We start from the raw sequence: 12,943 nt of genomic DNA on the forward strand, positions 1-12,943 counted from the left end.
TTAGATCACAGAGAAAACATATCTGATTAAAAGGAAATAAAACTGTAGTTTACAAACGAAAACATAGACCCTTTCACCGGGAAATTTAAAACTTCCTATTTCGTAACTATAGAGAACACACTGATGACTGATGATCACCAAAGGGGAGAGGAATAAAGGGAGGGGGGAAGGAGGTGATGGGGATTTAGAGTACACTCATCATGTTGAGCACCGAATAACGTATGAAACTGTGGACTCACTATATTGTGTACCTGAAACTAATATAACACTGCATGTTAACTATGCTAAATTGAAATTAAAAACTTGAAAAAAAAATAAAGTTTCCTATTAAACAACTCCTGAGTAGAAGGGGAAATAAAACCTGAAATTAAAAAAAAAATTTTAAAGATTTTATTGATTTGAGAGAGAGAATATGTGGAAGAGAGAGAGTTGACCAGGGAGCCTAATGTAGGGCTCTATATCCCAGGGCCCTGGGATAATGAGCTGAAGGCAGATGCTTAACCAACCGAGCTACCCAGGCATCCCATGACATTAAAGAATTTTTTTGAAAACAAAAGTAAAGATACTATGTACTAGAATCTGTGGCATGCATTTAAAGCACTGATCAAAGGAAAGCGAGTTACACTAAGCACAGAAATTCAAATGAAATTAAAGGATTGAGTTCCCACCTTAAATGATAAAAAGAATACCAAATCTAAAGGATGGACTACTACTGAGCTCAGCATATGTAGAAGAGATGCTTAAAACATTCCATTTGACAGTGGGGAGGCAGAGGCATGGAAGTGGAAGTGATGTCAGTTGTCACACAAACAGTACCTATTTAGGAAACTGTGGACTGATACTCTCAAGACACTGTAAATGAATCAAGGTGAATCGTAAAAAGTGTCCAGATAACCTTTAGGAAGGGAAGAGAAATAGAATGAAAAACAAACTTAAAAAAAATTCTTTGCCTGTCATTCATCAAATGGCTCACAGTTGACAAGATGCTGACTCTGTCTCAAGATCTTTCTTTCCCTTTGTGCTCAGGCAAGGGTGATGACCAAAGCCATAGGCACGTCTGCTGCTGTAAGCATTCTGTGCATGCCTGTGTGCCTCTTTGCAAGTTTCTCTGGGGTTTGCATGTGCCTGGGAATATACAGAGACTTTCCCAGTTACAGACAGCTCTGATGGAATGAATTCCTGGGCCATATTTCCATTTATATTCTCTTCCTGCTCCTTCATCCGCTTCAGGTTGCCTCCTCCCACCGGCCGGTAGCGCCCAGGGTGGAACTGTGGGCCCCCACACCAAGGGATACTCAAACAAGTCCAGCATTAGGCCTTCTTTTTCTGATAAATGAGAGGCCCCTAAAATAGGGGGCTTCCCGATCTTTAGTCATGTTTCTGTTAACAGTGAAGTATCCCATTAGAAATGGGGTGTATAGGACCTTGGAGGTTCTGAAACCACATATTCACCAACGTGATAATGATGGCAGTTTTCTCTTAACAGTCTCTCCTCCTCCATTCCACAAACACTGTCAAATAATGTACTACTTTTGAGACAGTAGATGAAAAGAGTGCTTTGGAGAACAAAAATAATGAATGCTTAAAATGATACCTATACACTTTTTAAATTTAAGCTCTAGTCTTTAAATTCTAAGCTCTACTCTTCAGCAAGAGGTGCTGTGAAAAATACTTTGAAATGGATACCAACCATAGTGGGCTTGCCTACTCCATCTTCAGCTCTGCTTAGTACTCAGGGCTCTGTACAGATGGTTCATTAGTTTCCAAGAACAGCAACATTATTAGTATTTTTTAAAGATTTTGTTTGTTTATTTGAGAGAGAGGGAGGGAGCAAGAGAGAGAGCACGAGAACAGGGTCGTAGAGGGGAGAGATAAGGAGATGCTACACTGAGCATGGAGCCTTGACATGGGACTCACTCTAAAGACATGAGCCAAAACCAGGTGTCAGATGCTTAAGTGACTGAGCCACCCAGGTGCCCCAAGAACAGCAGCATTAAATAGCCATAGTTACATGCTAGGACTCTTGCTGTTTTATTTTCTCCTAATACTTAAAGTATTTATACAATAAAACACATTTTAAGTTTATATTTTCATGAATTTTGATAAATTTGTTTGATCCTGAACAAGGCATGGAATATTCCCATCATCCCAGAAAGTTCTCTTAAACTACCCACCCTCTTCATAAATCTATCTACCTAGAAGCAACCATTTTTCTGATTTCTTTTACCATAAATTATTTTGCCTGTCCTAGAAATTCATTCATTATAAATGGGAGTCATACTTCTTGTGTGCCTGGCTATTTTTACTTGGTATGTATGTATGTATGTATTTATTTATTTAATTTTTTTAAAAAAGATTTTTATTTATTTATTCATGGGAGACACACAGAGGCAGAGACACAGGCAGAGGGAGAAGCAGGCTCCCTGCAGGGAGCCCAATGCAGGACTCGATCCTAGATCCAGGATCATGACCTGAGTGAAAGGCTGATGCTCAACTGCTGAGCTACCCAGGCATCCCAACTCAGCATTTAACATTTGAGACTTCCCCCCCATGATGTGCTATGTATCAGTACTTCTTTCCTTGTTATTGTTGTGAAGTGTTTAAGTATTTCATTTTACAAATATGTAATAATTTTTGACCCATTTCCTTACTGATGGATATTTGGATTGTTTGTAGGCCAGTATGAATAAAAGCTATTATGAACGACAGCAAAAAAGCACACAGAAGGAAAATAGGAAACAGACATTAATAAAAGAAACATTAAATCTAAATAATCAGATCCTTTAAAAAATTTAATATCTCATTAAAAATGATATTATGACCAATTGGGATTTATTCCAGGAATGCAAGAAGTAGGCTCCCTATTAGAGACTATGCTGATATTGTACACCATGTTATTACATCTAAGGCGGGGGGAACCCCATATCTCAAAATCTATGATTATTTGTTTTTTTAATTTAATTTTTATTTTTTTAAATTTATTCATGAGATACAGAGAGAGAGAGAGGCAGAGACACAGGCAGAGGGAGAAGCAGGCTTCATGCAGGGAGCCTGAGTGGGACTCGATCCTGGGTCTCCAGGATCAAGCCCTGGGCTGAAGGTGGTGCTAAACCACTGAGCCACCCAGGCTGCCTGATTTTTTGTAAAGCTAGTATCATATTTAACAGTAATACCTGAGAGACATTTCTACTGAGGTCAGGAACAAGGCAAGGGTACCCATTACTTTCCACATTCTGTGAGAGGGCCTATGCAATTTGAGTCTTTTTTTTTTTTTAAAGATTTTATTTATTCATGAGAGACACAGGCAGAGGGTGAAGCAGGCTCCATGCAGGGAGCCTGATGTGGGACTTGATCCCGGGATTCCAGGATCACACCCTGGGCCAAAGGCAGGCACTAAACTGCTGAGCCACCCAGGGATCCCGCAATTTGAGTTTTAAGAAAGTGTAAAAAAGAAGTAAAATCATGTTTATTTGCAAGTAACAGCATACCTGGAAAAACTCAGAAAACCAATGATTAAACTGTATCAAATGATAAAGAATTCAGTCTAGTAGCAGGATATAGAGCTAACATACAAAAATCAGTAGCTTTCACATAATCAAAAAGAAAGTAAATTGATGACATACTTGTAAATGAGGTCATTGATTAGTTTCATGGACATTTATGAGACGTTATCCTTCTGTTCCTGCTGCTTCTGGCTTTCCCTAAACCAGCTGTGTTGCTGTCCCCATGGGACATTGAGCGATGTCTTTAGATATTTTTGATTGTCACTGTGAGTGTGATGGGGGTATAGGCCAGGGATATACTGCACTGAGGCCTGCTCAGTGCAGGATAGCCCCTGACAACAAATTATTCAGTCTAAAATGTCAGTAGTTCTGAGCCTGAGAAACCTTTTCCTAAATAAAACATCTGATTTCCAGTGCTTGTGTTTAGAATTGTGGGTTCGTAGGGATTCTATACCTTGAACGAATACATTGATTAAGTACTCAAGTTAAAGTGTATACTTGATGGGCACCTGGGTGGCTCAGTTAGTTAAGCATCTGCCTTCAGCTCAGGTCATGATACCAGGGTCCTTGGATTGAGTCCCACATTGGGCTCCTTGCTCAGCAAGGGTCCTGCTTCTCCCTCTCCCTTTGCCTGCTGCTCCCCCTGCTTGTGTTTTCTCTCTGTCAAATAAATAAAATCTTAAAAAATAATTTAAAGGGTATACTTGAATGTGAGTAATGATGAAGACTAGTAAGAGAGATCACTTTCCTTTAGTTACAATGATAGAAATAATTTATTTTGTGTAGCACCAAATAGTATATAAAATTTCATAGATTTCTTATTTGATCTCCTTAATATAAGATGTGTCTAACAGGTGTTCTTATCTCTGTTCAGCTAATAAAGGAACTACCTATTTTTTCTAGGTTTCAGGGACTACATCATGTCAGATTGATGAGTAGTTTCAGAGTGTGTACATTGTTTGTTCATGTGTAAAAGTGATCTTGCCTTTCTTTTCTTTCCAGAAGCTCATTTTAGTTCCAGCTATGTACTAGAGATAGGTCCTGGTCCTGCAAAGTTGATTCCTAGTCCATATTTCCCTTTAGTTGTATCCTGTTACTTACAAATCAGTGCTTCCAGTGGAACTTTCTGTGGTGATGGAAATGTTCCATAAATCCATGTTCAGTATGTTAGCCACCAGCCACAAGTGGCTATTTAAATTTACATTAATTAAGATTAAATAAAATTTAAAATCCAGTTCTCTTCAGTTGGACCAGACACATTTCAAGTGCTCAGGAGCTCTGCATTATGTTATCAGTAGTTCCCAATAAATCAACTTCAATAAATCAAAAACATTTTTGTTTAATTTTTAAAATGGAGGTTGTTTGAGCTCCATCTTAGCTTCTGCGCATTGCTGTGGCTTTGGTCATAGTTCTTAAGCTCCGTGGAAGAGGAGGACATTGCTTTTTAATTTCTTGGTAGGAGGCAAATGAATATCACCCCCAGGTTGTTATCCTTCAGCTAGTTTTTTTCTCAAACACCTTGGTCGTTAGCTGGTGTATATGTTGTTAATGCACCAACTCATGGAGTCCTCATGAGAATGAAATGCCTGTTGAAGTGATAGAAATTCATTCCCCTGGAAGCATCCCGCATGTGCTGTTGATGTGCTGTTGATTCTCCAATTCCATCTGCTGTGCTCCTAACCCTTGGCTTCTGCTTGGTGTTAGAGTTCCCTTCTGTGACCACTAAGGGAGTTGCTTAAAACCTCCCTGCCTCATTGGGAACTGTGGAAATTCTCCCAACTTGTGTGTGTGTGTGTGTGTGTGTGTGTATGTGTGTGTGTTTTAAGGACTTTGGTAGGATTATAGAGTTTTCAGCTATAATGTGTTTTAAATTTTGTTGGTAGATGAACCTGAAAGTCTTTTTATTTCAATATTTCTGTGAGAAAGTGTTTTCCAACTTACAGTCATTTAACATTACCTGAAAATTTGGAAGTATGTGTTTATATATTAGAGCCAGTCTATGTATTTAAAAAGCTAAAGTCTCTTGGTTTTAATTTCCAAGTCAGTTTATTTCTTGCACATTGAAAGAGAAGTAAAATATTTGACAGTTATACATTCTGCCTGCAATAAAGTGAGAGGAAGAAAAGGCCCATTTTGTTTTGATGATTTACAAACTAGGCTTTAGGCGGATTTATTTTTGTAAAGTAATTTAACTGTGGTTTAAATTAAAATTTTCCTGTCATTTCTAGTTTAATATCCTTTCATCACAGTCCTGCCCTCAATTTACCTCTGTGGTTTAATTAATTCTATTCCATGACTAAAATGCTGAGGTAAATGGAGTCAAGTTGTGAAGTTGTAGGTGAAAGCAGTCCTGAAACAAAAAAATACGTTGTTGGACATTTTCTTCTTTCTTTTGGGAACTCCCAGTTTTCTGAACTGGTAGTTATGGGGTCTTTAGCCATATTCTACATGTTTTTAGAGTAACGTGGATTTAGTTATGTCTTCCCCTACCTGCATCCCTCCAATAGTGTTGTGGTTTGCAAAGCAGTCGACGGTGATACTAATATATTTTTTATGCTTGTTTATTTTCAGAGGGAAGTGTAACATCTCCCATTTTTCTGACATATTTGCTGCTAGAGAGTTTAAAGCTCGGGTGGATTCATTTTTCTACATATTAGGCTACAACCCTGAGACAAGGTAAGTGAGTCACTTGGGCCCACTCAGTGCGAACTTTTGCTTTTCTCGCATGCATGCGTGTATGTGTGTTTATGTTAGTAAGATTTTAAAAAGACAACTCCAAAACCCAAAGTAAGCCTCTCTGAAAGGAGTTCTAATGTTTTTGGCAACTAAAGCAGGTTATTGTTTGCTCTTGATTTTTATTAAGAAAAGGAAAATGAGAAAATTTGGGTTTTGAGAGGGCAAGGCAAAGATGGACATTTAGTTGATCTGTGTTTTGAACTTAATGAATGGGCAGTTTATTACTGCCCTACTGCACATTGTGTCAAGCATTCCATGATACCATATTGAAAACATTAGGACTTTTTAAAAAAAATTTTATTTGAGAGAGATAATGAGCATGAGAGTACACACAAGAATGAACAGGGAGAAGGGCAGAGGGAGAAGCAGACTCTCGGATGAGCAGAGAGCCCTATTCAGGGCTCGATCCCAGGACCCCAGGTCATGACCTGAGCCAAAGGCAGACACTTAACCAACTGAGCCACCCAGGTGCCCCTGAAAACACTAGGACATTATGGAAAGTTTGTTGGTTAGTCATTTGTTTTATTCATTTAGTAAAACCCCAGAAACACTCATAGAAATATTTTCATTAAGATTACTGGTATGAGATGGATACATTCAGTTCTCAGCCATCTCTGTAAGATGTATGTAACAGGTAGAATTAATTACTTTTTAAATGAGGAACAATAGAATCAAAATAATTTAGCTGAAAAAATTTTTTGTAGTAGATTGTTGTTTAACTCAGCACATGGAATAAGTTCTTTAAGAGTTATGTGCATTCATTTTTATTCTGTATCCATTGTGCAACTACAATGGATTAAGGATTTAGAAAGAAAAAGAATGGTAGCTAATGATCAGGTAGTCTGTGCTCGGGACATCTGAGACATACTCTGCAGACATAAGGATTTAGAAATAAAAGCTGCTTGGCCAAAGGAGGGTAGTGGAAGAGCTGCTTTCAGTGTAATTGCAAGATGGGTATTGTCTTAGAGAAAACCTTCTCTTAGTAGATGCTGAGAAATTATATGTAAAAATTAGGAGGTTTAGTGAGTCAATCCAGGGTTAATAAAAGGCAACATATTCTTTGTTATGATTGTAAGAGACTACCTAAAGGTCTATTGGTGCATACATATTAGTGTCTCTGTATATATTGTAGACAGCAGCTATAGGGGAAATGGTGTAATGAATGGTCACCTTTTTATTACTTACCTTTATTTCCTTTAGAAAACAGTAAATTTGAGCTTTTATTTTCTTTTTCTAAAATATGCCCTGTTCCAGCGACAAAGAAGTTGATTGGTCGTCATATTTCAAGAGCGTCCTATATTTCAGAATTTATTTTACATATGGATTTATTGACTGCCTGGTCATATCTTGGATTTCTGTCTAGATACAAAGGAGTCCATAATTTCAATGATGCCACATTGATTTAACTATTTGATTAGGAGTTGTCATATTGCACAAGTTAGATGGTATCTGCGAATTGACTAAATAGCTTTTGTGTTTTAAATGTTTAGCTCTTGGTTTCATAAGAAGCAACCAAATAAATTTTGTTTACTAGTTTTGGTTAAGTGTCTTTTTGCTGAATGCTTATTGAAAGTGGTATTATATAACTTAACTGTAAGTAGAGACTCACACAAGTTCTGGTCTCATTTTTCATTGGATGATGCTGCTAGTCAACTGATTCTTCCCATCAGTTATATGTTAAAGTGTGGCTTAGGTATGCAGCAGAAGGACATTTGTCTCTCATCTGATAAAACAGCCCTGAGACATGCCCATGGCAGTGCATTTGTAAGGTTTGCATCCTGAGTCACTTCTTTTTTTTTTTTTTTTTTTAAGAGTTATTTATTTATGATAGAGACAGAGAGAGAGAGAGGCAGAGACACACACAGGAGGAGGGAGAAGCAGGCTCCATGCCGGGAGCCTGACGTGGGACTCGATCCCAGGACTCCAGGATTGCGCCCTGGGCCAAAGGCAGGTGCTAAACTGCTGAGCCACCCAGGGATCCCCTCCTGAGTCACTTCTTTTACTGCTTTGACTTACTGGTGGCTATTTGTTCATTTCTATGCTTGTGTTCTCCTTGTCCAGCTTGTGCTATGATATGTTGTAGGTTTATGAGGATGAAGTGAAATGGTAAAAAAGACTTTGAATGTCTGCTTATAAGTAAAGCTTGTGGCAAATCTCACACTTCTCACAAAGTGAGTGTAAAAATTTGCCCTCTCCCAGTGTTTTCACCTTGAATACTTTATAACTCTGAAGTTTGGGTTTGGGTATGCAGTTCCCAAAGCTGCTCAGAGTGTCACGAGAGTGTATGTAATTTACTAGGATTGTAGAAAAATTCTTCTTTCCCCACCTGGCTTACCCATGGTCTAATCCTTGGAATACTCAGGCTTCACACTCTTGCAGAATTTACCTCTGTCTGTGTCTTTGTTTCAAGTCTGTGAGAGATGGAGTTGTGCGAGGAGCTGCTGCTGGTATATTTCTCTGCCATTCGAATGAGCAGGACTGGCATGTAGTCATGTAATTGTGTGGTCGTGTAGCTGTGTAATTGTGTAGTCATGTAATCATGGCCGCAGGGTGCTCTGTGCTCTTGGTGCCCCAAGTCATTTGGACAGGAAACATCACCTGCTGTATGTCTGGGAGAGAGAGCATATATGGATGAGACCACTGCAAATGTCAGAACAGTCACTTTGGTAGACTACTCCCTTGCCCTTAAATAACTCAGGAACAAGTGAGAGGTTGAAACTGAAACTTGAAATGGGATTGTTTCTTTCTCATAGCACATTTTCTGACAGTAAAAGTTGATTTATATAAGTTTCCATTATTTATTTAACATACTCACCTACACTGAAAGTTTGGAATGTGTTTTCACATTTATTGAATAAGGTTGTTTTTGTTTTTGTTTTTTTTAAGCCCCAGCGTTTGGCTTCTTACAAATTGTTTCCCTTAACCTCATTATTATATTTCTGAATGTTTCATCTTGTCAGAGACCTGACCTTTCCAGACTTCCTGGTTTTGATGGGGTTACGTTAATGAACATGTATAGGACAGTAGGAAACAGACTTTTCTATATTCTTTGGTACTTTGCCTTTAAAGTTCAAGGAGGGCGGATTACTTGGTAATTGACATGGAATCTTTATTATTCTAAAATACTGTATTTAATTCTGAAATCCTAAACTTAATTCTGAAACCTGAAAGCTCTGAAAAAAATTTTAAAATAAATGAGCTGAAGCTCACTGGATGGTCACACTTGGCCTGAACTGAGATGTGACTATATTCTTGAGTTAGTTCACTTTGAGTGAGTTTGCACAACTTTTACTGCAGAAGTACTAGTGTGTTAGAGTAGGGGGTCATTGCTCAGACACTGCTGAGGTGTCACATAGTATATGGTATATGGCTATAGTACCTCTCTAAAACCAAAAACTTCTGAATTCTGAAAATCCTCTGACCCTTAGGATCTTTGATAAGGGATGGCAATAACCATATTCTTGCTAGCCATGACATTTAAGGAATAAAAGTTAAGTAAAAAATTGGGTGGCAGATATTTCTAGTTTCAAATAGGATGTAAGCAGCAAGGGTCTGACTAATGAGAGAGGCCTGAATTTGGAATCCTTAAGTAATCAGGCTTTGCTTCTGGAGTTTGACATTTCTACACTCAGGGAATGTGCACCTTGGCTACCTGAGCAAGATTCACCCCAAGCTTAATTCTACAGTCAGCATACTTTGCAATAATAATGCCATTATGTTCTCATTCTTTCTGAAGGTTCTAATCCAAACTCTGGTTAGAAAATAAAGCCAGTAAATTTCAGCTCACAAGTCTTAATACATAAAGCCAGTTAGATCTTAAAGAATTTGTACAAACACCAGTATTCTTGGCTAAACTAAATTAGGTTGGTCTTGGCTTATAAAGAGGTGATTATAATCTGTAATCTTAGGGACATGGCTGCATTCATCTGCTTACTGTCCTTAGTTGCTTCTTTATTTATGTAGTATCTCATAGCCATTTAATCTGATCTGTTGATAAGACTGACTCCCCTCTTAGACCCAGGCAGCCTGGGTTCTGGTTCTGGGCTGTCACTTCATCCTTGTGTCTAGGGCTAAAGCTGGTACTTCTGGACTCTGTTTCTACCTCAATAAAGTGGGAGTGCCAAAGCTATCCTGTAGGTTGCTTGTGTAAACTGTGAAGTTTTTTTTGTTGTTGTTGTTGCTTCTTGGGAATTGCAAAAAGAATTATAAATTTTCTTTTGAAAAAAAAAAGTTGAAAAATATCAAAGGTTTGTTTTGTTTTGTTTTGTTTTAACCCCATAAAATGTTAAGTCCAAAAGCAAAACATAAACTACTTCCTAAGATGTCTTTATTTTACCAAGTAGACCATTAACCATCTGGTTGATTGTGCTGACTTACAGAAGTCTGAACACTGGAGATTTTTGACTCTGCTTGGAATATTGATTATAAAATTCTTTTCAAAAATATATAGCAATTGCTAAGAATGAAAGATAAATTTCTTGCCTCTAATGAAACTGATAGAACATTTATAATGAATATGTGATATTAATGTGAAACAATACATTTCTTGTTAGAATATTTCAATGAAAAATTTGAGAGAAAATTGAAAAAATTTTTTCTTAATAAATAGATCTGAGCTTTTTATAGTTAATGAACTCCCCGTATATAGTATATAGGTTTTATTGAATTTTTGGATGTCCTCTTCCCCATCCTCTCATCCTCATACCCCATCCTCTCATCCTTTAAACTATTGGCCAGTACCTTTTTTTTACTGTACTCTCTGGCCCTTTTGGGTATACTTTTCATTCCTTGGAAAAGTTCTCCTACCTTCTTGCTTTAGGCCAGTCAGGAGGGGAGAAAGGGGAGAGAGTAATGATGGAGTCTCAGCAAGAATGAAAGATTCAGTAATGGCCATCGGAAAGGAGATACCTTTATCCTTAAATTCTGAAGCATAAATTTTCCCAGGGACCAGCCATTTGTTTCCCCTCGCTAGGTAAGAGTTCTTCAGGTCACTAAAGTTGCATGTAGGGATAATGAAGAGAAGATATAAAACATAGCATCTTTAATTGATGGTCACTGATCTGTTGCTTCCTCCCTTCCCCCAACCACATACTATCTTTTAAAAGTGTAGGTCTCTTCCGAGACTTGCTCTGTAGCATGAAACATCTGATTGTATTTTTTGTTCTTTGCTTTGTGAAAATGAGTCTTCTCTTGCTATGCAGATGGAAAACAAGTTGAGAGTTCAGATCTCATCCAGGAGAGAATGTCTGTGATCTTCTCTCCTTTTCTTTTTCCAAGGAGTTCTTAAAGCATTATTGAAACTTAAGGATTATTGCCATTATATTTAGCAGCAATCATAAACTGAGGCACTTGTAGGGATTTATAAATAATTATAAATAATCTCTCCCCAACTGACAGTGGCCATGTTACTAATAATAGCTATAGTTAGTGCGTACTATGGTGCCCAGCACTACTCTTGAGTTTTACTTGCATAATTCATTCACTTTGTTTTGAAGCAGAATAGTTGCAAGTATCATAGAAGATCTTTTCTAACTGAACTATTTAGAAGTGTGTTGTCTCCATGAGGCCGTACCACACATTAATACTTGGTGTGTTCCTTATGAGCAAGGGCATTTTCTTACATGACCACAATACAGTCCTCCAGCTCAAGAAATTAATGTTCAGATAATGCCATCGAATTCACAGACCCCACTCAGATTTTATCAGTTTTCCAATAAAGACTTTTGTAGTAGAAGGAGCCAGTTTGATGGATTTAGTTGTCTTACAACTGTTTGGTCAGTCTGGAATGGTTTCTCAGTCTTTCACTTCATGACCTTGGTACTTTTGAAGATTGTAGGGTATTTTGGAGACTGTCCCTTAGTTTACATTTATGATGTTTCCTTACGAGATTTAGATCATGTTTCTTTGACGGGGATAGTACAGAAGTCATGTGTTCTTTTTTTCTGCATCCTATCATAATTTTAGTTTGTCTCATGGCTGGTAATGTTCACTTTGATTAGTTGAATACGGTGCTATCTGCTAGACTTTGCATTGTAGCATTTCTCTTTTTCCTTTTATAATTAATGACCATTTTATGGAAAGTTGCTTTGAGACTATGTATCGATGGCCTCTTCCTCATGAAACTTTCATTTTATTCATTTATTTACGCTAGGTGGATTAATGGCTTCCTTTTTTATTAAGTTGTTTATATAATCTCTTACTATCATTATTGATTCTTAGGTCAAATTGCCTTAGATTTTGGAGAATGATACTTAGGTGTGGTTATTATTTTGTCATTGCTGGCAGGCCTCTGAGTAAACAGCTCTGGTGTGTCAGGTGGGGGAGGGAGGGGAAGTGAGAGGGAGAGGGAGAGTATACAGACTTTTACATCTATATTTCTGTATCAGTATGTGTGTATCCATGCATTCATACCAAATTCTCCACATCTAATCTAATACCATAGGGTTCCTGCTAGTTTTTTCTTATTTGTAATTCTCATCTTTGAGAGTGAGAAGCCTTATTTCACCATCCTTAATATCTTTACTTCTGATTTCCTATCATTGACTCAGCTCTCTTCCACACATGGATGGGTTTTGACATCTTGAACTGTATCTTTACTAGATTTAACATTTGGTATTTCTTAAGAAAGTATGACCTTAAAGAATCAAATTTTAACATCTTCTTTTCAGGGTCCATGGGAGAACAACTCCTTGCAAGAAGTGAAT

General features: G+C 37.7%; 1 protein-coding gene across 10 annotated transcripts in view; it reads left to right on the forward strand.

Moving 5' to 3' along the window:
- RERE (arginine-glutamic acid dipeptide repeats) overlaps positions 1-12,943 on the forward strand; it is a 408,653-nt gene that overhangs the window by 251,026 nt on the left and 144,684 nt on the right. For all 10 annotated transcript variants that reach the window (XM_072819771.1, XM_072819779.1, XM_072819773.1 and 7 more), the window contains one exon: positions 6,075-6,179. In XM_072819771.1, the coding sequence (XP_072675872.1) occupies positions 6,075-6,179 (105 nt within the window). The remainder of the gene's footprint in view (positions 1-6,074; positions 6,180-12,943) is intronic.

Source organism: Canis lupus, chromosome 3 (assembly GCF_048164855.1).
Source record: "Canis lupus baileyi chromosome 3, mCanLup2.hap1, whole genome shotgun sequence".
Taxonomy (NCBI): Eukaryota; Metazoa; Chordata; class Mammalia; order Carnivora; family Canidae; genus Canis; species Canis lupus.